We start from the raw sequence: 25,177 nt of genomic DNA, 5'->3' as shown, positions 1-25,177 counted from the left end.
TTTATCCACAACACAAAATAGGAAAAAATTTGTTTTATCTAGTGGCTTAAATATCGCCCACTCACTCTTTTATAAAATAAACATTATCTCGAAAAGATATGACAACTTCTCAATTTGTTAAAATTTGAAAAATGGAATACGATTATTTTGCATCATGCAACATGTGTTTGTGCGCTGAAGTGAGAGAGAGCTTAAGAGTCAGAGCAGAGCTCATTAATATTCATAACTGTTCCAATTAAGGTCAAAATGGAGCTCATCATTCTAAGGGTAATTTCTGTTTATAAATGAGAAATATAAAACACTTCTACATATGTAGACATCAGAGTAATATTTAACTTATTGAATCAAAGCATTCTATGGTAGAGGTCTGCATTCTGAATAAATTTCAGAATAAAACACAGCAGCAGTCGGTAACTCTGGTGTAATTTGAATGAGAGCAGGCGGGCTAACAATATAGTGTCCCGAGTCCCGACATCATTTTGGAACAGCATATCTGTGATTTCCTCATTCTTATTCTTATTGAGCACCGGTATAGCCAGTGCTCACAAATGTTACACATGATGAACGCATGACCAGTGCTTTCTGCACATGCATTTTTTTTACACGCAGTCTGTGCATACATTATCTGCATAACGGCCCTCAGAGCAGGCTTGACCAACATGGTAAAGGAAAGTGAAGATGTGCTGTCCTTCAGCTTGCATTAGAAAACGGTCAGTTTATTGTTAGGAAACCCACATCAGGCAAGTTTAATGTATGGAAGTCTTATTCATGCGTCATAGAAGCAAATGAGAAAAAAAAATTACCATTTGCACGATGTGATAATACCTCAAAGTTTTACCCTTTTAAGGGTACCTGGTTTAAGGCGGCACTCATGTTTCATATCAAAAGGGAAAACAAAACATTTAGCCTACAATCCTTGCACAACCTACAGTTTTATCAGATATCTTATCAGATATATTTTTTGTGGTAGTGCTTAATTTAAATGTGAGATTTTGGAAACCAGATCTAAATTTAGTGGGAATGGTTGGATAGAAAATCATTCTAAGCGGGCAGCGTGTGAACAAAGGCTGAATATACAATGGGAACAGTAGGATGTGGGAATATAACTGGGCAGGAGAGGGACTAAAAAATGAGTCCCACGCAGACCTCTATTCTATAGCATCTTTAAAATGCAAACTACATTTCAATTCTTATCAGCGCTGCACACTTTAGCCATTGTCTCAACCATCTTGCTCAGATGCATTTTGGGATGAAGTACCAATTTAAGATGCATCTCTGATTGGAACATTTTTGTGCACAATTATTATTTGTCAACAATACATGTTTCAAATATTCACACATAAAATATCAAGTATTCATGTATAAGAAAAATAATCATCATTTAGTTCAGTCAAGTGTGTCCAAACATTTTCCTGGTAGTTTACTAAATGTTATTGTTCATAGAACGGACAACCATTGGTAAAGAGACAACAGAAGGTTTTTCTCCAACTCTGGAAACTATGAAGATATTTGTGGTTATATCATACTACAGATACGTTTATCATTGCTAATGCTGTGAATCCATTAACCAAGCTAAATTAATGGAAAGGCAAATTAAAAAGCCAAACACTTGCAAAATAAATTGTGGGAAATGACTGGGTTAGGAATTGAATATGTAATGAAACTTTTAGGTTTATTTATGGTCAATATTTTAAATAGACAAATGCACAACAAATGAAAAGCAGAGAGTGATAGAAAGAGAGAGAGATGAAGAAAAGATGGACATGTTTTTTTTCCTCTTTTTTCTTTTAACTGCACAGGGAGCGAAGCATGCTGGGAAATGCCTGAGAGCATGGTCAATGCTAATCCAAAAGCGCTAAAACAAAGCAAATACTTGGATGGATCCGTTAACGCTGGCCAGCTATACAGCAATTTAAAGCAAGGGTCAAAACTATCAGTATGTATCTATTATATTTACTCAAAATCAGGCTTAGACTGGCTGATTTTGGACCAGTTTAGTGGCATTTTAGGACAAATAACATGTAAACATTGATTTTTACACATAACTTACATTTGCAAATATTACACAACCCTTTGTCATCACTATTCTTTTTCAGTCTAATAAAATATTTAATAATTATTATTATTTTTTTTTTAAATCAGTGGTAATGTCACTCACCTCAGGTTGAAGGCGATTGGCCCTTCGTCCATAGCTGCTCATCTTGGATGGTGGCACTGATTGACGCAAAGGAATGGAGTGGGGTTTGTATTCTCGGTCTACCTCATCACTGTCATATTGCCTGGGTTTACGTGGCTAGATAAGTAGAACAGTCATGTCATCTCACAGTAAGGACTGTGCAACTTACTACAATTGTGTGATTTTTCTAAAACTATTTATAACCAAATCACCAACTTATATTTTCTATTTAATGAAATAATCAAAATTGTGTAAACATACACCATTTTAAATTAATGTTTCATATTCAAACACATTCAATTGTTCCAAAGAAAATTACCGCGCACACATAACAAGCATATTCAGATTAAAAAACAAGTCTATGAGTCTCCTTTGTAATTCTAATTTTAAACAGTTTATTAATCCTAATTCATGTTATGATATACATATATAGATAATACATAGTTAAATTTCAAAAGGTTGATCAATATTTATTTTAATGGCTGTACAAAATGTACTTTGTTTCACAACCGTGTTTATCTAACACACAGCAATTGCATTTCTTTGTACAAAAAAGTACTGTGATGTACATTTATGCATTTACTCAAAGTTTATACTAAAAGCATAAGATTCAATTTTATGTATATACCTGATGGTTTTATCACATTATTAAATTGCAATTGAAAATGTATTATACTGAAACAATTGTGTGCATTTAAATTCATTAAGTGTATAAAGTAAAAATAAAGTAAAATAAAACAAGATCAAATACTATACCGGTAAACTGGCTCCAGACTGGAACAACTCAAATGGATACACAATCCTCTCATAGTGGGACCGCAAGAGAGAGCCAATGTTTTTTCCAGGAGGATAACCAAGTTTCTGTGCCACACGTGCCCAGCGTCTTTCCTTACTCACCGACTCAAAGCCACCTTCCTCTGTGACAATCTGCCACACAGGTCATAAAATGTGTGAGTTATGCACTCGAATTAACGTATTTTCAGTATAGATCCATGAAACAGTTAAGATGTTTACATGAACATCAATTTGAGTCCTGCTAACCATCTACCATCTTGTTTTACTATCATCAGGTCTGCTGAATTACAGTGACTAGATTACTTAGAACTGCCCTTATTTTGTTTTGGAATTAAAAAAAAAAAAAAAAAAAAAATATATATATATATATATATATATATATATATATATATATATATATATATATATATATATATATATATATATATATATATATATATATATTTATATATATATATTTATATATATATATATATTTCACAGAATATCAAGCAACTCGAAACCATTTCATGGACCTACTCTGATTAATCAGATGGCCCAGTCCATCGGTCTTCCACTAATAGTATGTGTCATAATTTAAACTTGGCTTGGCTTACCCAATCCACAGCATTATACTCTACAAAGGCCAGACACCATGGATATTAGCTAGATATGGCTGCTTTTAAACTGCTACTTGAAGCTTTGAATCCTTTAAGAATTTAAGAATCTTTTTGTTTTAAAACGGTGATTCAGAGCATGGAAAACATTTTCAAGGTCATTTTAAACTGTTTGAAATGGTCTTTGTGAAGCAATAATTGGTTCAATAGCAGATTCAAATATTTTATATATTTTCAAAGCTTTGAAACCATCACTAATCTTAGTATTCGAGTCTGAGCCCTATGAAGAAAAGTTAGAAGAACTGGTTTATCAGCCTGAACCTCCAATGCAGGCAGGATTCCAGCAGAAATGGCACGTTTTCACCGAGAGGTACGGTCCTGTACAATATGTAGTTGGGCTGCAAGATATTGAAAAAATCTGATAGTGCTATTTTCTATTTCTGTGATAAATATTGTGGTTTTCTGGGGAGTCTAACAGTATTCAGGTGTAGAAATTAAATAATCACAATACAAAAAAATGCTTTTTCTGCTTTGTTTTGTCTCGTTTATAGTCCAAATATCAAAACTTCTTAGAGCAAGTAATAAAAAATAATTTTAAATAAATAAAAAAGTGTGTTTTGTTTTCACTGTCAGAAGAAATCAAGAGTTTTTCCCTAAAACAAGCAACATTTCCCAGTGGGCTATGTAAATAATCTTGTTTTCGATTTGAAATGTAGATATTTGGACTACAAAGTAAAAAAAATACTTTTTACATAAATCATATAAAGTCTGTATACATACAGTGATTAAATACAACTGTGTAGCACAACTATAATTCAGACTCAACATTGAGATGCGACTATCGCAGATGCGAACATTGCGATATCGATGCTAAAACCTTATATTGTGCAGCCCTACTTTATAGTAAAGTTTTATTTTTGTAGTAAAGCTAAAATTATGTAATTCCTCTTGATCAATTGGCATTAACAAGTGTATGTCCATGACAGGGTTGGAAATGAACCAGGGATTGATGCAAAAATGTGACAAAAATGAAATTCTTCTTCTTTGCAAATTCTCATTACACTGCTGCTACAAAGCAAGAAATTCATTGTTCAGCTTCAATGACTGTAATGGGACAATACTTTAAGAAAATAAGTCCCGCAACAATAAAAGTTTTGTCTTAAGTATAAATTCTTCTCGAAATGGTGTCGACAGATGAACCAATAAAACAGTTTGAGGGTGCGTTAAAAGCAGATGTTGTTTGTGGGAAGCTAATTAAGACCACTGGGTCACATTATGCAAATTTCTAACAGATTTATATAAATCGGTTATGGAAGTGAAACTAGAATTACTGGAAACTTATTTCGGCAGTTCAGAAAATATTCTTTTTTTAAACCAAGGCCATTTATTGTGTTCTTTGATATAAACTTAGCAACCCTAAAACATATATTCACAGACAGTTTCATTGCACATTCCATGAAAGGTAATATTAAAAAAAAAAAACACATTGTAAATTCTAGAAAAAGAGTGCAGCATTCACCTTGGCCAAGCTGAACAGATCCAGAATACGTCGCTCTAAATTGGGGATCTTCAGAGAGGATCCCTGGATCTCCCAGAACTTGGCAATTCTGTCTAGATAATTCAGCTTTACTCGTGTCTCAGCCTGAGAACAAACAGATGTATTAAAGTGCTTAGTCAACATAAGATCATGGGGGTCATGCTTCATGGAGTTAGACGGGTGTGTGAGGATTTCAGCAGGAAGCAGCTCTGACCTCCAGCTCATTGAGCCTCTGAATACGGGGTGTGAAATGAAAATTGTCCACCTCCACAGCAAATGGTGGCTGCCAGTCCTGGAAGAAAAAAAAAAGTCAGCTTGAGGTCATGTTTACACAACAATGATGCAGCCAAAAATGGGAAAATTTGCAAGGCCAGTATTTGGTAACTAGGACAGTAATGATGTGCAGTCAGTGGCTCTGTGCTGGTGTGCATGTAGAATTTTGTCAGAGATGCATCTTCGCTGCTGGTTGTAAGGTGAGGTAAATCCACATTTTGTTGATGAAGAACTAGCAAATGAGCAACAACACTACTACTATGCACTCAGCCACTTTTGTGTACTTTTTGGTGTTTGCCTTTAAATCTACACCTCCCTAAACATGTACTTCCCACATGCGTGATATAACGTTTCAAAGACTCTTGTGTTCGGGTGTTAACATGGACATGACAATGGTGGGGCTTTCAAAAACATCCACTTTTTAACTTTGTCGAATTGAAGCATTTTCAAGTCACAAAACGCCACTAATCTTGTGTAAATGAACAGGGAAAGACACATACAGTTTTTCATTTTTTAGCTGAAAACTGTGTCACGTCAATGGCCCCTAACTTACAAAGTTCGATTATTTTCAAAACATCACAACCTTTAAGGTTTAGATCAACCAAGAAGAACATTCTGTCAAACACAAAATGTAATATTTTTAAAAATGCTGGTAATTAAACCATTTTAGGGAGCTGACCACACAGAACACAAATTTCTGCTCTAAGAATGTGAGGCACACCGCACTGCCTATTTTTGTTGACAGCAAAAAAAGTGTGTGTGCTGCACTAGACAACCACTGAATCAATTTGTGATGTAATACAACTCTGGATAAACTGAAACAGTGACCACTAGTCTCTCCTAGGGTTGTCACGATACTATCAATTCAGGCCACGATACTATACCAGCTGAAGTATCACAATACCTAGCATCACAATACTGTAATAATTCATAACTCAAATCTATGAAATAAAGCAAATTGTCAGAATTACTATCTTTTATATTTCCTTATTATTGAAAATAAGGGAAATGTTGTTGTACAGACTTTCTCTGCTTTTTTTGTATGTGCTGTGACTCTTGTTATTGCAATAATAAAATAAATAAATAATTGATCATGCCATCCAGTTAAAATGAAAGTAAAATAAAGTGGTCTACTGATAATTTGTTGGCACAAAAGTTTGAGCATTTTAGTGTCTTTTCCACAAGCAACATACAGTAGAATCATTAATGACGATACTACTGTTTACAAACTACAGTGGCACTGCCATTGTTTTGGAGCCATAGTATCGCGGTGCTACTGAAGTACCGGTAAACCGTGCAACATTAGTCTCTCCATCTTTAAACGTCTGCATAGTTTATAGCATATTTTGACATCACAAACACTGCTGTCACCTCTACAGAAACCCTGCCTCTAATTTGATCTGACAATTATTACAGATGGGACTAACATGGTGCGTTTTTTTCAGCTGCAGGCGCACAGTGCGCAACTGCAAAAAACACAAGGAGTGCAAGGCACATAAGCAGCACGCAAAACGCCCTCGACCATTATGCTGTGTTCACACCAGACTCGGAACATGCAAATAAATTGCGCTATTCGCACATAAATAGACTGGAGTTTAGAATAAAGTTTACTCTCTTCAATCGCGCGTCAAATTCACTTCACAATAGACTCGCATTCGCATCATGGGCAGGCAAGGGTTCTGTCTGCCAGGTGACTCTAGTGTTGTTGCTAAATGGCCAGCATGGATTTTATTGAAAGAGTAGCTGTGCTTTATGCGCTTTACACAGCGGATGTTCATTCAGAGTCCACTAGAGCCTTTCAGAAGTGCACCCAGCTCTGTGAGTTCATCAACTTCTCCAGAAACTATATCTGGATGAAGGAGGCTTTTAGCAGTGCTTCAGACTGAGCCGAGCCCAGTTTGATGAACTGTTGTCCGGTGTCTGCAAGAGGATTTCCCCTTGGGACATTAACAACAGGCGCTATGTCATAATTACACCCCTACAAGAGAAAGCTCCTGATTGGTTAACGCAGCGCAAATGTCTGCTGAAGTTCAGATTTTCAAACTCAATTCAATTCAATTCATCTTTATTTGTATAGCGCTTATACAATGTAGATTGTGTCAAAGCAGCTTCACATAAAAGGTCACAGTAAATAGGAACAGTGTAGTTCAGTTTGTAGTGTTTAAGTTCAGTTCAGTTTAGCTCAGTTCAGTGTGGTTTAATAATCACTACTGAGAGTCCAAATATTGAAGGGCAAATCCAACGATGCGCAGCTCTACAGATCCCGAACCATGCAAGCCAGTGGCGACAGCGGAGAGGGAAAAAAAAACTTCACTAATGGCGGAAGTGAAGAAAAAAAACCTTGAGAGAAACCAGGCTCAGTTGGGCACGACCATTTTAATTTCTCCGCTGGCCAAACGTCTTGTGCAGAGCTGCAGTCTCAGTGGCGGAGGCTGGAAGCTGGCCTCAGCGAAGACTCGTCTGTCTCTGGAGCATCACAGGAATCAGTCTCATGTTCTCCACTCTTCCATGACCATCACAGTAGCTGCTCAGGATTCGAGCCTCATTCGCGTGTATTGCACCGCAGGATGTCTATTCAGATCTTTGCATTGACTTAACGTGTAAATCACTCGCACCTGATGCTTCATCCGCGTCTGGTGTGAACACAGCATTAGAAAACCTTTCAGAGAAGGCACCTCATTGCAAAAAGCACAATCTGTGTGATCAACCTGATCCATGCGACCTCAAAATATATTTGAGAGCATTTGTGCAAGTGCATAAAATTGTTGCTGTGTGACCGGTTTTCACTGCAAAATGTTTTAGGAGACATTCATGCAGAATACATTTTTTTGCAACTAAAACGCAAAGCACGGCAAACAGGAATAGTTTCAAACAGTTGTCATGTCAGCTTTCTGCAGTAAACAAAGCCCGCAATGCTTGCCCTGCATTCAAGCTCTTCCGATTGGCCAACTGCTCTAGAACTGAACGCGAATGGATTGGTTAATATCAGCTGTTAATCACTCAGTCAATGACTTCTGCCTTCAGATGACAGGGAGTTACAACCCCGAAAATGTAAAGCGATGAAGATGAGAAAATGAAAACAACACTGACAGATTTTGTTTTAGAAACCACCTAAAGTCACAAATAATGGCACATCTGATTAGTGATCATGTGGTGAATGTTAATCCACCATTTACACTTTTTAAAAAGAGATAAAAGACTTCCATTGGGTATAAGACTGCTAGGAAAATCAGGTTTGAAATCCACTAGTTAAGTCATGACACATGAAAACTGCTTCAGGAGCCATGCAGCTACTCATTTGAATTGAGAAAATTGTTGTTTATGACTACTTTTAGGTCATATTAAAGTGAATCTCTAACAAAATCATACGGTTTCTGAACTAGCTGCATCATAGACACCAACATTTTACAAATAGAGTATATGCGGACAGTGGAAGAATGCGGAAAGACTTTTTTTTTTTAAGATTTATTTTTGCCCTTTTTTGCCTTTATTAGATAGGACAGTATTGAGACAGGAAGCGAAGTTGGAGAGAGAGAGAAAGAGGGGGGTAGGGTAGGGAAATGTACTCAAGCCGGGATTCAAACTCGGGATGCCCTGACGTGCTATTGCAAAATATGTCGGTGCGCTAACCACTAGGCTATTGCGTCGACATGCGGAAGGACTTTTAATTTGTCAGTAACCTGAGTCAAGCGCTTCTGGTGAACTTTGTGGCACTACAAAATTAGCGCGTTTAAGGTCTGTTTTCTTTAAAAATCAGCGATTTTATCAGCGATACATCCGATATATCAGACTGTATAAGAAGCACTGCATTAAATTACAGTTTTCCCCGCCATGTCTCTAAAACATGAACATTTATTTTACCCTAGTATATTTAATGGAGGTTACGCGCCAGCCTGCTAATCCTGATGGACGCATGCGTGTAAACGGCTTTTCATCTTGTTTTTTGCTTGAGCAACAAAATGAATGCCAAAGTCTATTTAACTGATTATATTTTAATTACATTACAACATTGATGCTGTAAAAGGAACCGTATAAAATGGAAATAAGTCACACTAACCGTTCACTGGAAGTTTACCAGTAGAGGAAGAAACACTAGCTCTGCATATACCCCATTTACAAAAAAGTAGTCAATTCTGGCCATCTGATATTTTCATTATTAAATAGGCATTAATATGTGTGATCATGATTTTCAAAAGTATATGTACAGAGCTCTGTAAACATTCATTAGTACCAGCCTCTTCATATAGTTTGACAGAGCGGTTGGGACCCAAATCTGCATTGGATGATGTCAGACTTAATAGAATAACATGATGGTAGGTAAATTGTAAAAAAATGTATTGTACTACACAGAAATCTACAAAAATGTCCAGTGAAACTAAAAAGGCATAACATAATTACGGCTGGTGGACGAATCTTGCATATTCCAGACTTTTCTGCTATTGGGCGGATTTTGGCAATATATCCCAATGGATCTGCAAACTCCTCCCATGATGGTTCAAATACTGGACATTCGGGTGGTGGAACAAACTCCTCCCCTCCATCCATCATTCTGAAAACAAACAACAACTAGAGTTAAAATCACTTAACTCAACAACTATAAGAAAAACAGACCAGTTGGGCCTCATACAACAAGAGTCAAACGAACTTACACAAGAGTAATTTTATTAAATGAATCAAATAAAATCTGGCAAAAATTTAAATGGTTTTTAAAAATTACTTTGATTAAAAAAACACGATCATACACGAAACAAAAAGTAAAAGGTTTACCATATGTACGCTAGTGCTATATAATGGAGGACAAAATAAATAATAACTTCTTCAAAATAAAGTACTAAAACCCAGTGAAACATGTCTCCGGTTTCAAGGTTTACCGCGGTTTGGAAAAGTCAAGGTATTAAAACCTCAAAAATGTTTTGTTTTACTGTTTCTAAGGTATATGTAGAGGGTTTTAAAAGGTGTTTTTATGTTGTAAGGAAATCTGTGTTTTTGAAGATAATGAAGATAGAAGTCAATGGTTTATTTTAATATATATATATATATATATATATATATATATATAGTATATATATATATATATATATATATAAACCTAAGTTAACAATATCATCTTACTGTGATGTTTTATCCAAGATTATCATACAATCAGAAACTTATACCATCCCATGCCTAACATTACTTTTGATGAGGAATCAATTTAAATAATCTAAAACTTGAGGACAATAGAAAAAGTCACTTTGATACAAGAGAACTGAAATTTATTTCTCAAAATTCCCATCTAGAAAAGAACATTATTCCACTTTAATTATAATAAAACATCATTGCCTTTAACTACAAAAAATCCCCTGCTTTTGACACTGCCTTCCTTTCAGTCTGAGACCAGACAGTATGGGGGAGGGAGTGAAACATTAAGGCCTTGTCTGGATTCTGAAAAAACAGATAAACATCCACAGCTATTTGGTTCATCAAACGTGCACATTATATAAGTGAAACATGACTTCTAGCTATAAGACTATGAGGCTTTTAACAAAACCTACATTAAAAGTTTATTCTGTCATCTTCCATGTTGTGAATAGAGCACAAAATGATCACGTGACGTAAACGGTTCACACTTCATTTTCTAAGCTAAACACCTACATTAACCTTTTATCAGTTAGACAAGACGAATGAAAGTACCCATGTGTATAAACAGTCGAAAACAACCTGCTATTAACTTTTCTAGCTTAAATGACATAAGGATCAGATTATTTTTAAATTGAGCTTTTCGATCATATTATGTTTTGACAATGGGGTGACAGATAGTAAAAAACGATAGTCGTCTCTCTCAGAATCTAGTGCGCTGTCAACTTAGACAATTTCATTTACTAAAACCAATGAATAAGGGGCGCATATGGTGGCTAAAAACTGCTTTCTAAGATACACATCACCAAGGCATAAGACAATCATAATCCCAATTTCCCTTAGCTTTAGCCTACTAATGTTAACCGGCCTCAGGTCGGGTAGGATTCGAGGAAAATCACACAATTTCCAACAGAATAGCAAGCAAACCCGCAAAATGTAGTGAAACTGACACGTTTAAGCGTCATTTGGTGAAAATTCCTCGTACTGGAGATATGCTAAGAGTTCGTTTTATAAAACTAGCAGGTAGCTGTCCAGCTAATGATCAAAACAATAAAGCCTCACCACCCGTGTGTCAGCAAAACCGACGCCAATCCAACAAATGGCTGATTAGACGTTAAGTATAACAAACGTCGAAATAACCGATAGTCTGAGAACTTAAATAGGAGACATTTTAAATCCAGAAAAGTTAATATAAGAAAACACAAGGGCTTAAATCCCACAGAACGCACCGAGTCGTTGAAAACAGACACCGGGGTGAAGAAAGTATAGTCGTCTCGAGTCGCAGGTATATGATGTGTGACATTTAAATGGCCCATCTGATCCAATATACGAGACTAAAAATAAACACTTGCGCTAAATCAGCATAAATTCTGCCACCAGAGTTGGTTGAATTTGAGCACCACGCTCTTACATTTTTGCACTTGGTCTGAGTTCTTCTTATTCTTCGGTGTCACCTGAGCCGGTGTTTTTATTATTTGTGTCTTTCGGGATCTTGTATGATGATGATCACGGGGTCTATTGTTCGGTAGAGGGTCAGTCTCTGGGTGGCAGTGGCTCTGCGGCCTCCTCGATCAGCCCATCCCAGCGCACACACACACATTTACTCACTCACTCACATACACACACTCTCTCTCTCGGTCGCTTAGAGGGATGATGTTCGCGGAGATCTTCTTTTTACAGACTCCTGAACGTCCCGTGTAAGCTGACGTTTTCTTTATAATAACCGTTTTCGTGCGCGTGCACAAAATACGCGTTGTTTCCAGTGTTTTCCTTCCCCGTCACCTATCCACCGTTCATCCTGTCTGAACTAAACGCCATCTTGGTTTCATCACGACCTAAGCACAACTCTCTCAAGATCCATTGATCTCAGTTGGGAAAACACGTACTTGACTGGATGCGAGCACTGTCTCATCCCTCCACGCCTCTCGAGTAACATGTAAACTAGTTCCTTGAACTTGTCTGATTTAATGGAGAATAATGTAAAATATCAATCTATGTGTAATATATAATGGATATTTTTTTCTCACGTGTTTTAAAAGTGGACAGTATATCGTGTAATGTCAAATTTTAAATTGTTGTACAAGTGATGCAGGTAAAAGAGCGGACGTGACGCGGAGTGATATTTCACCTCTTTCTTAAAGAAGTAGTTCCAGTGAGTAAAATTTGCGCAGAAGAGGTCAACCGATATATGAGAAAAACAAAATGGGTAGCGACAACTAGTGGCAAAACATCTAAACAGCTCACTCATAAAGGCAGTCAGGTCTGTCGTGTTTTTAATTCTACTCACTTCAGATCTTCTTTTAAAAAAAGGTATTTAGACTACTGTTTATTCTGTTTTCCTTCTATAATACTAAAAACAACAACTTAGGAACTAAACGGTACCATATCAGTGTTGGGTTTTGCACAAGAGCACATCCAGCGTTATGGATGTGATATTTGCAGTAAAAACTCAAAACATTCACAGAGAAAGTCTGTTAACGTTATATTGAAACATTCCACAGAGTTATGGGATCAGAAAAATATCAATATGAGAACATTTTTTATATTTAAATTAGGTAAATTAACATGTGTTATGGATGTGACCGACAAGTTAGCAAGTTTACAGTGTGCAGCTTACTTTGGAGAAATTCTGTGAATTAAGCTGCTCAACCCTAAAGAAACAATGCTAATCAAAAGGATAAGAGTTGGCTCACTATAGAACAAAGATGACTGATTTATTTATTTAACATTTTGGTATTTATGAGGAAAAAAGCTTTGTTAAGGATGTGACAGATGTGAAATTGGCACTTGTGTGACTTTCACATATAATTGTTTGAGAACATTGACAGAAACATTTTTGAGTATTTATTTACAGTATTGTATAATACAAGCCTACACACACAAAAAAAAAAACTTAGGAAGGATTTCGCAATTTGGGTAAAAACATATAATAAATCACAAATAATGTAATGTTATAAATATAAGCCTATAAATTATGTCTTTATTTGATATTGTGTTGAAGCCTGTCACGCTTGGAAAGAACTGGTTTTAGCATATTTTCAGAGTACGTTTTAAAAGCACAAACACTCCAAGTCTTTATTTTCTTTAAAAATAATTTTATATTTGGAGCTTGTGTTTTTTATATTATTTTTTGTATATGTAAATAATAAAAACAACAATGATAAAGTAGATTGAAAAGATGATAATATTTAAAAGATTAGAGCTTAAAAGACACTTTTGTGACATAATTTGTTGGTCATAGTGAATATATAATTCATCCAATTACTCACCTCATCTTGTTCCACTTTCAGTCTCCATTCACTTTATTTTATAGAAACAAATATGGCACATTCTACCAGAAGCATACATTATCTATCCCTTAAATAAAAATATAAATACAGTGAATAATAAGTATTTCATCCCAAAAATTTCTAAAATAGACTGATGGTTGATTTCTGTGAGTTGTTCTGTAAAGAAATGTCATTCATTTGGTTCTCAGACTTATTTGTTTATTAAAAACCCTTTACAAATGTACAAACCCTGTCATTGTCCTTGTCCTCAGCCCAATTGAACATACAGCTTTAATAGTTTTGTAATGCTAAAACTGTTATTTAGAAATAAAATACTTTAGAAATATCAAGTAAAAGTTGTTATTATTCACATCAATTGATTAAAAACATGAAATTATAAATAAATTATACAAATAAATAGTTTCTGTCAGTCCTGTAACATTTGCCTTAAATTTAACATAAAATGCGTGCAATACACCTTTAAGGCTGACTCGAAAGTGACATCACTCTTACAAAAAATAACTGCAGTAAACTGAAGTAAAACTGCAGTACAACAGTAGTACAACAGCATATATAGAAGTATAACTGCAGTAAAATTAGGTACAAGTGCAAAATTGCAATACAATGAAGTATAAACACAGTTCAAATACAGGACAATAAATCATTTTATCATTGAATTGTATGATGCTTGTTTATGTATGATTTTTTGAGGACGACAAGATTAAAGGTCAGGCCCTGTCACATTCTTATAAGTGAAAATGTACGTTTCTGGTAGAATGTCCCATAAAGTAGATTGATATTATAATATTGAAAGGTTAGAGCTTAAAAGACACTTTTGTCACATAATTTGTTAGTGAATATATTTCACTATTTCAAAGTGAATATATAATTCATCCAATCACTCACCTCATCTTGTTCCACTTTCAGTCTCCATTCACTTTAATTTTATGGAAAAATATGCAACTGAATGGTGATTTAAGCTGTTATAGCATATCAGATTTATAAGTAAATTGAATAAGCTAAATTGGCCGTAGTGTATGTGTGTGAAAGAATGTGTATGGGTGTTTCCCAGTGTTGTGGCTGGAAGGGCATCCGCTGTGTAAAACATATGCTGGATAAGTTGGTGGTGCTGTGGCAACCCCTGATTAAAAAAAGGGGACTATGAATGAATGAATGAAAATAGGGCAAATAATTTCTTTAAAGATTAAAAAGTAAATGATATAAATATAAACAACGACAACAACAAGTAGTGTCAAGACACTTTATATATATTTATTTATAATATTAGGCAATAAATATTCACATCTCTCCGAATTTTGTTAAATTTCATATAATCTGTACACAAATAAGATGACTCATATACCTTTTTTTCAAAATTACACTTCGATCTGCTTTGACATACACACTTGTACAAGTTTACAGATAAAATTAATCTTCTTGGATCAAAATAAATATGCAATCATCTACACATAATGCCACCTGCCCATACACATTCACACTCACATACACACACACACACACACACACACACTCCTTTGACATTGTTTCCTATTACACTGTCAATATTAATTCTTACTATGACAGTCTATGTACAATTTCTTTTTTACAGAGCTTAGTAAATACAGACATACTCATGCAATAAAATTCACAGCGGGAAGACACACGGTTGATGAAAAAAAAGATTATGGAAATCATTAATGAAATAAAATAAACGCAATTTATAACTTGTGGATTTCTCATCGATGTATTCCGTCTCATTGCACATTAAAATTTATTAATATGTTTGTAACTGGAGCCCCATTTATATTTAACACACGGTGCTATTATTTGCGTGGAGTGCTGACCATATGCAGAATGTTTAGCAAAAGGGCATAAATATCTTACACACAATAAATTAGCATCACATCAAGACAAATAATACTGAGCATCTGCATTAAGCCCAGTCCAAAAATATACAACAGCACTTGAGATCACGTTTGGCATCCACACAAACAGAAACATCAAGCAGTACTTACACTAAGGCCTTACTTATGGCTAAATCCCCTTGATTTCTCATATAGCTCAACTGAAAAGTTTGTATTAATGTGATAACTCATTATATTGGTTCCCTCATCCGCGTCAATATTCATAATGAGGGAAACAATTATTAAAAATTACAGTATGGTGCTGCTTTCAAAATTTAGCCCAAACCAAAAAATCAGCTGCACACAAAGCTGAATCATAAACATCATGACTGGTACACTACATCTGTTAAAAAATATATTAAATAATACCCATAAAAAGTCTCCAACATTTAAGGACACTTGTAAAGACAAGTGCGTTTGTCCATAAAAATGATCAACGACAATAAAACACATCCTTGACACTTCACTGCCGAATGTCAAAGCATATCCTATTTACAAGAATCATATTTTATAACATCTGTAGCTTCAGAACATAAAAGAAGTAGAGATATATTCATTTAATTCATAGCAAACATTCATATAACCGCATAAAATTGAATAAAAACATCTTGTAAAGTATGATTGGCAGTTTTAATGCAAGGACCCGATGGAAACTCTCTAATACCGACCTTTCAGATCTGAACACTGATGACAATAAAGAGGCAACAAACTTTCATGGAATGTTTCTTTCCTTCATATGTGTGTCACTAGCCCTAGTTATATTAGTTCAGAAAACACATTCGTTTGTTAAAGTGCATTGGATGCCATTGTTTTCACATTCTGGGCCTTATTTCCTTCCTCGAGATTTACTGCAAATGTTTGAAGAATTTAGACGTAAATGATAATGGTCACCAATTGGTGCAATGATTTTTACTCTACGAGTAGACATCTTTTAAAATTCATTCAAGCCCTTAGGGATATTCATTACAAAAGAAATTTACTGTTGGACCAAACTGGTTAGTAACTAATAAAACAAAATGTTTCGATTTTAGGCACAAAATATGCAATTCAACTTAAAAAAACAACAAAACTCAATATGGATCAAATTATGAAAAATGGCTTTTCATTTGTGTTCAGAATATCCGTTTCTGAAACAATATTGGTGCAACCCTAGGTAAGAACATCAAGTTCATAGATGAAATATAATATTACTGATATATTATTTAGTTAAAATTTCATATAATTTTATATACACAGGTTAATATTTCTTGATGATAGTTTGATTACAAACAGGACGTCCACATACACTTTATTTTTACAACTGGCTAGTGTGTTAAGAGTTTAAGAGATCAGGCAAATACTGACATACTCAATCAAACCAGGTGGAAGGTATTTGCTTTGTAGATATATCTCTAGTAACACCTTATAGATGTGTACAAAAAGAGTAATGAATTGTTTAAAATTATTTGAAGGTGGACATCAGTGAAAATATTATTGCATCTTGTGAATGCTATTGACTAATGCTTTGATTACTGGAATGTATGAAATCTTTGAATGTACTGTGCTTTGATTTCCATGTCCAACATGGCATTTTTGTACACTCTCTGGTCTTCACAATTCCTAAACAGTTTCCCAGGTGAAGCAACTTAAACAGTTTTTCCAATGCCTGTGGTGTGACGAATGCAGAATGCGACCACTTGTCTGTATGGCTATATGCAATTGAAAAAGTAGACAGTTTTATATCAGCGTTTGTGTAAGCATGTCCACAAGTCTTTGCATGCTTTAATAGATCTTGTCTGGATATGACATTGAAGAAGTAGTTAAGTAGGGTTTTGGCTTGACGACCAAATTAATGACAAGCAACATGTCCTAAATGTTTGTTGTCTAATATATATATATATATCCCTCAAAACTAATCTACCTGAGAGCCTCCAACTATCTTTTTAATAAACACGAGTCCCTTTTGGTCACACTTGCGGGAAGCGCAGGTGAAAGTAGCAGAGTCTTAGCAGGCTGCGTTTCTTTTTCCCACTGGCGTTGTTATCGGATTTGGCCCTGCCTAGCTCTTCCACCCTTGAGGATGTGCCCCCTCCGACCACTAAAGGACCCTTCAGCGAACCCCAGCCTCGCGACTTTCCCCGGCTCACACTACCGTGCTGATCCGGTTGGTAGGTTTGGATTTGGCGCGTTCGACCGTGCCCGTCCCCCCAGGTACGGCTCCAGTCTGAGCTGGTGAGGGCCCTTGCTGACCCCCGGCCTGGGAAGATGGGCCTTGGTGCTGGGGGGGGAGAGGGGAGAGAGGCGTAAGAGGGGTAAGGGGGGAGGAAGGGGGGGGTAAAGGGGAGTGGGGGGGGGGGAGGAGGAATGGAGGACAACGGTGGATACTGGGGCAGATACTGGGCGGCCGGCGGCCCGTGGTGGACAGTGCCGGACGCGGAGACTGGAGGCGGCTGAGTGGGAGCAGGGAAGGGCGGAGGCGGAGGGCTGGCGAAGACGAAGTGAGGTTGGTGCACGGGGTGGGAGGTGGGGTGCGGTGTGTGCACATGGGCGGGGTGGGTGTGGGAGTGTGCGTGCGGGTGGGGCTGCGAGTGTGACAGCGTGAGAGGGGGCTTGCTGATGCCGCCCCCTCTGGCCGAGTGTGTAGGCTGTGTGTGGAACAGAGCAAACTGCGGGTGAGGGGAAAGTGGGGAGTGAGGAGAAAGGGGGGGAGGGAGGCCGGAGCCCATGTTGCCCATGTTGCCCATGTTGCCCATATTGCCCATGTTGCCCATGCTCCCGTAGCGACCCTGCAAAGTATGCTGGGAGATCGGCTGGTATGGGGAGTGCACGGAGGGGTTGGGGAGCGGCCGACGAGGCAAGGTGACCCGCTGAAGAGTATGAAGGCCTTGCTGCCCAGTTGAGGGTACGGTCTGTGTATGGAAGCGGTGGTGGTGGTAGTACGGGGGCGGAGGCTGTCCACTGACACTGTTGCTGGTAGTGTGGCAGTACTGGGCGTGCAGGGCCTGGATCTTGGAAGGTCCACCGTCCGTCGGGCACAGCGAGGACGGGGACAGAGGCGGTGGCCCTCCGGTAGTCGGCGGGGCCACAGGGGCGGGGTAGGGTGGCCCCGGGGGGATAATAGGACCCGGGGCTTTGGATCGCTTGCCCCCAAACAGGGAGCCCAGGAAAGAACCGGTGTTGTTGCTGTTGTTCCCAGTCCCCATTCCAGTCGTTCCTCTCTCTGTGCTGTTGGAGACTGGCCCAGCGCCAGTCACTGCAGGTGTGTGTTGCTGCCCCGGCCCACCCCCCACCCCCACTCCGGGGCTCAGGATGGGGCGGTGAGGCCGGTAATCTTCTGTCCCATAGCATCCTGGGAGAACAGTGGCTACTGGGTAACGCTGGTGAGGCCGTGGACTGCTAATGATGGAACCCTAAGACAAAGAGAGTTGGGGGAAAGGAGAAAAAGAGAAGGACGTAGAACCAAAAAAATGAGGGTTTGGGGGAAAGGAGAGGGTGTGCAAAGAGGAGCAGGAAGGGAATGTGGGTAATACACAAGATAGAGAAAGAAAATATAGCAAAAGGATACAGAGAGAATAGTGGTTTCGTTGGGTGGGGAGGAAAAAGAGGGGTGAGTTGATTAGGGTAATGAAACAACTTTCTGTCAGCATTATAATTCAGATCATAATCACACAAACACATGTGCCCAACTATCTATTATGTGTCCCGAATGCCAATGTTGCTAAATGAGATATTATTTCCATTTTGTATAATAGTCAAAACCTATGCTTACAATATGTTACACTTTTTAGTTCTAATTATAGTTTTGAAATTAAAATTAAATTAAAAATTTGAAAATTTATTAAGAGAACTATAAATAAATTGTGAAATGTATAAATGGTTAGAAAATGAAGTATCAAAATGTGGATAATTAGATTAAATAACTCACAATTTGATATACAAAAACAATGAATTAAATAAGTATTATTTACATGTGTAAATTATAATTTTAGGATTGTCTAAGAATGAACTGATGAATCATATCATTGATCGTTGATCACAGATGTATTAAAGGGGACCTGTTACGTCTCTTTACGCAAGATGCAAAATAACTGTGTGATGTCTATGTGAATCTATGTGTGGATGTGAATATTCAGCTCTAAATACGCCACAAATAATTTTTTATTACTCTTTGAATGTGCCCCTTTTAGGCTTTGATTGTAATTGTGTTGTTTTGGTGACTGTAGCTTTAAATTCAAATGAGATTATGCTCCAAGCATTCGTTTCAAAATTGAGTGGGGCTACAAATGTCTATAGCTATGTTTCCATCCACCTATTTTTATGCGAATTTTGGATATGCGCATAAAAAAATGTTTATGGAAACGCCAAGATTCGAATAAATTTTGAAAATGCGCATGAAAAACATATGCGCATAACTGAGTAGGATAAACTCTTTATTTGCTAAGAAAAGATGGGCTTAAACTACGATGGAAACACTTTTACTTCCAGTATGCACATTTTAAAAGGTCATATGATTTTATTATAAGAGATCATGTTTTGAGAAAAATTTGTGTGAATGGACAAACCAGCAGGCTGAGCACATTTTAAAACATCTGAAATGTTTGGTCATTCTAAAATGCCTTAATCATTTCAGTATTAGTGTTATCATATTATTAATGACTTCCAGAAGCAAGAGCATCTGTGGTCCGTGTCGCACGCCTTCAAGCGCCACCGCGCAATCATTGCATGTCAGGATTGTCTTCTGAGGCATTTATTAAATGAAGAAAAGATTCACGCAGCTTCTTCTCCCACAGCAAATTCCGTTTTTACTGTTGATATTTGGCGCCAGTTAATCGGCAAGTGACGATTTTTTTCTCTTTGACTCATTTGATGGAATCGATGCTTTGTTTGCACGATTTTACGTGATAATCCAGTTTTGCATGTAAAGTTAATTAGCATTTTTGGATGGAAACTAGCTTATGCCTCATCGTAGCAGCAGATTCAAAACTGCTAATGTTATCTCTGTGAAAAATTGAAAATGTTAAAAGAATTCATAGTCATTTGAGACTGTTCCTTTGTGTATCCTAAAACTTTACATTTATAATGTCTTTTGGTCGCTTACATTATCTTCGGCAGGCACAATTCGAAAACTCTAGGACAGCTGCTTCTCACTCAGGGCTGTCTATGCTAATGAGGGAGAGATTGTCACTAATGGATGGGACTTTTCCCTTCTGATGACATTTACAAATGTATGATTATTTATATATATATATATATATATATATATATATATATATATATATATATATATATATATATATATATATAAATTATTCATTTTCACCATTGGAAGCTGGTTATATTTATACACTATTGCCATAAAAGTGATATTTGCACAATAGGTCCCCTTTAAAATTCTGATGTGAGATTTATCAGGGACACTTAATAAAAAGTGGGTTTAATAATGAGTATAAAAATGAACAGAACTTATTTCACAGTTACACTATCCATGCATAAAGTTTCACATACAAAATATCAACAACAAAAAAAAAAAGAAAATAATTAAATAAAATGCACATCAAACCCATAAAACGACAAATCCAGTGTCACTCTCAATGTTTATACCAAAGATTCATGCAGATTTCATTCAGGGTAAATGAGATGTTGTCCAGTCTCGACGTCCTGGAGTAAAACGCTATATTGTACAACGTCCTGGGTGGCTGCAGATCTTCACATGCAGTCTCAATGACTGACATTATTCATTCATTGCCTCAGTAATATCCATATAACATTCGACAGACCACACATGGTCACACAAGATGCACACACATGTGTCTATGGTAAGGAGTCGGGACACATGCAAGATGGCGCCATGTTTCGTGGGAATTCCAGGCAGGCATGCGGGTGGGTTGGATGTGGGGACTAAAACTAAAGATACAGACCTCTGCTTCACTCAGACTTACTTCCATTGTACTGTCAAGGGAACCAACGCTGTTTCTGCGGCCACGTTTCCCTGTTACCCAGTTAGCAGATGTCAGTCACAACTGCAGTATGTGTGTGTGATTGAGTGTAAAGACCAAAGTATACTTCGGTTTTTATCCATACAAGGAGAAAGTGAAGTGAATTTCATCATCAGAGAAGTGGACGTGAACTGTACATGTAGCCCACTGTCCAATTTCAGTAACTGCTAGGACGTTCAGATGTCCCTTTTCCTGTTTTCCCTTCTCTTGACTCACTATGATTTTTTATTTATCCCATATTTTACCCCCACCCCCCCCACCCCAAAAAAATTTAATTAATTAATTAATAATAATTACATGATTATAACTATCCGCCTGATTGACTGTCCACCCTGTACCACTCTGGTCATCTACTACAGTTAACTGTGCTTTTGAACTGCTCATGCAATACTTAGTTTTTCCACTAGGTGTCAACACTGAACTTGGCCATTGTTTCACACAGTCAAGTCACTGAACAAATAGGAAATGCCTACCTTGCCTGCCTTTTTCAAGCGCGTGTGTTTGCAGGGCACGCTATCAAACAGGCTGTGCTTTCAACTTAGCAAGCACGGTAATGTATGTAAAAAGAAGTATACATTGGTCTTTATACAACCGGCGGTAAATGTAAACAGGAGTAATATTTTCTTCTTTGTGTCCACAAATGTGACCCTGGACCACAAAACCAGTCTTTTGTTGTATGGGTATATTTTTGTCCTAAATAAATAGTGTGGTTCAAAATTTTTCTTTTATGCCATAAATCATAAGGATATTAAATAGTCTAATTATCATCTTCCATTAACATTTCTGTTATCAATTTACAACTGTAAAAATATCAAAACTTAATTTTTGATTAGTATTGTGCATTGCTAAGCATTTTATTTAGACAATGTTAAAGGCAATTTTCTTAGTAACGTTATTTGGATTATTTTGCCTTAAGATTCCAGATTTTGTCTCAGCCCGAATATTATCCTAACAAAGTATACATAGACTTACTGAAAGCTTTATTAAATCTCTGGTCTAGGGTCACAAATGTCTGAATCCAAAAAATAAATATATATTTATGTACATAAAAAAATCAGACAGGACTGGATCAAAATGAAAAAAAGATTAAATTACAACAGAATTTGTATTTTTTCTGTAAACCAGGGGTCACAAATCTTGGTACTGGAGGGCCCTGCTGTGTATGGCTGATGCGAAACTGGTGTTTAGATACTGTGTCGAGGTCCCGAACCGCAGATGTTTCAAAACACTGCTCCGAAACTAAAGCATTTCACAAACATTTAGATATCTGTTGAATCGGTTTTTAATCAACGATTGAAAACCCCCCCACTATGTCACGTAACCTAGTGGACTGTGCGCTAGCATATAGGGACATACTATATAGTATAACTGCGTTGCGGGTGTCCCAAGTTCGAATCCCAGCTAGCAAGCATTCAGAAATTGTGACTTAATGGCCCCATTTCAGAAAGGAGGGTAAGTGAAAACTCAGAGTATGTTAACACTGAAATGAGAGAAACTCTGGGTTTTTCTTTTCAAAATGGCAGGTTTGTCAAAGTAGAAAAAGCAGGGTAAGTCAAGCCTGTTTCTGAAAGAGAGATAACTTTTACTCTGAGTCTGTTACCGTGGTAACTAACTCTGAGCCTAACTTGGTTAGGAGCAGGTTTTATTCTCTAAACTCTTAGCCTTACATTTCCACCCTATTTTTATGTGCATTTTGGATATGCGCATAAAAAATCAGTTGATTGAAACAGCTAGATGCACATAACTTTTGAAAATAGGCATAAAAAACATATGCGCAAAACTTACTAGGATAAACTTTTTATTCAATAAGAAAAGATGCGCATAAACTATGATGGAAACACTTTTACCGAACAAATTCCAGTATGTGAATTAAAACAAGATTGTTATAAGAGATCATGTGATGATGAAAATGTGTGTGAATGGACAAATTAGCAGGCTGAGCACATTGTAAAACATCGGAAATGTTGTTTTGGTCACTCTAAAATGCCTGAACCATTTCAGTATTAATGTTATTATAATATTAAGTGCCTCCAGAGCGTGACAATTTTATTCTTTTACCATTAGTGTTCCATTTGGGGCATATACTATGCTGTTGTGTACATAATGCATAAGTGTATAGTGTTCCATTTGGGACGCAGCAATAGTATTCGAAAATCAGTATGTGAGAAGTACCCGGATGATCTATTTCCGGTGAGATACTGAAGTGCGCATCCGATAAACTCTATCCCATGAAGATAATTTATGAAGTGAAGCAACGCAACTGATGTGGGTAGGTCACGTGATAATGAATAATGGTGGATGCAGTACATCAGAATTCCATTTATACTACTCAAATTCATACTATATAGAACATATCTAACGGTTGTGAAGTAAATTCAAATGTAGGACATTCTTCAGTAGTAGGAGATTTTGGACGCAGCCAATTGCCAGTCAGGAACACTAATCACTCTACTAAATCATTTGATATCAACTATACAACATAGAATCTAATTCCTCAATTTGCGTAACTGTTTCTTTGTTGAGTTACTTTCAGGGCAAAACTTGAAAATTACCACTAAGGTCATTTTAAGAGATGGCTTTCGAAAGGTTTCGAAGCCTCGAGACATTTGCTTCAACTGTTTCATTGTTTTAATAAAGCCTCGCTCTGTCCACCACTAGACCTTGCAGAGTTTAGCTCCAACTTTCCAACTTGAAGTTTCAAGTATAATGCCGTAGTCACACTAAAGTTTGAGCTTACAAAATTCTGTCGTATGGTGCTGTGAAAAGAGGCAGGATTAAACAAGATTATTAGACATTTAAAAAAGCGATTGGTCCATATTTTATATTTCTGTACAGAGAGGTCATGTTTTGATATTTGATTGGTATGACGCAATCACGTGATGCGATTTCACAGGTCAGAGTTCATCAAGCTTGAACTTTGCAACACAGTGAATTTGAGCCTGCGTTTCCGGTCTGCCACATTCGAGTGCGCATGAATGAAAGTCTATGGGGAGAAAAGTGCAGTGTGACCACGGCTTTACCTAAGACCTTGATTAGCTTGTTCAGGTGTGTTTGATTAGGGTTGTAACTCTGCAGGACAACGGCTCTCCAGGAAAAAATTTAGTGACCACCGGTGTAAACTGTTAATTTAATATTTTATACCAGACCCTCATTTGGCATAGCATAGTGTCTCACCTGATTCAGACAGGTCCCTCAATGAGGAGCTGAGAGCAGTTCGTTTCAGGCCTTCTCCTGGTGAATAGTTGTCATCCAGACTAGGCCTTCCCATAGTGCCATTCACTACTTCATTCTTGACCCCGCCCACTCCTCCTGCCATAATACTGTTGGTGAGCAGGCTGGGCCGCATTACTCCCTTCTGCTTCTCTAGCTCAGCTGCAGGACAACAAATTGCATGAAACATGAGAGGACGGTTTATGCAGTAACCCCTTTTATCTTTACCAAGCATGATTTGCTTGAACATATTAAAGCAAGGTGTTTGGAACGTGCTATTTTTATCTTGTTTGAAAGGGATAGTTCACCCAAAACTGAAAATTC

The 25,177-nt window shown here is 37.1% G+C and overlaps 2 protein-coding genes across 6 annotated transcripts in view; both read right to left on the bottom strand.

Moving 5' to 3' along the window:
* kdm5c (lysine (K)-specific demethylase 5C) overlaps positions 1–12,346 on the bottom strand; it is a 39,695-nt gene extending 27,349 nt beyond the window's left edge. For both annotated transcript variants that reach the window (XM_056463136.1, XM_056463137.1), the window contains exons 1-6: positions 11,907–12,346; positions 9,776–9,926; positions 5,319–5,396; positions 5,087–5,209; positions 2,933–3,103; positions 2,159–2,293 (exon numbers count right to left, since the gene is read on the bottom strand). In XM_056463136.1, the coding sequence (XP_056319111.1) occupies positions 2,159–2,293; positions 2,933–3,103; positions 5,087–5,209; positions 5,319–5,396; positions 9,776–9,925 (657 nt within the window). In that variant the 5' untranslated portion in view covers position 9,926; positions 11,907–12,346. The remainder of the gene's footprint in view (positions 1–2,158; positions 2,294–2,932; positions 3,104–5,086; positions 5,210–5,318; positions 5,397–9,775; positions 9,927–11,906) is intronic.
* A 2,665-nt stretch (positions 12,347–15,011) lies between these two features.
* The window catches only part of iqsec2b (IQ motif and Sec7 domain ArfGEF 2b), a 166,390-nt gene continuing 156,224 nt past the window's right edge, over positions 15,012–25,177 (bottom strand). For 2 of the 4 annotated variants that reach the window (XM_056463128.1, XM_056463130.1), the window contains exons 12-14: positions 24,818–25,015; positions 21,566–21,636; positions 15,012–19,057 (exon numbers count right to left, since the gene is read on the bottom strand). In XM_056463128.1, coding sequence (XP_056319103.1) covers positions 17,615–19,057; positions 21,566–21,636; positions 24,818–25,015 — 1,712 coding nt within the window. In that variant the 3' untranslated portion in view covers positions 15,012–17,614. The remainder of the gene's footprint in view (positions 19,058–21,565; positions 21,637–24,817; positions 25,016–25,177) is intronic. The other 2 variants (XM_056463129.1, XM_056463131.1) reach the window with 2 other exon arrangements.

The sequence above is a fragment of the Danio aesculapii genome, chromosome 8, assembly GCF_903798145.1.
Source record: "Danio aesculapii chromosome 8, fDanAes4.1, whole genome shotgun sequence".
Lineage (NCBI taxonomy): Eukaryota > Metazoa > Chordata > Actinopteri > Cypriniformes > Danionidae > Danio > Danio aesculapii.
Note: the sequence above shows the minus strand (reverse complement) of the source record. Positions and strands in the feature narration are given on the sequence as shown.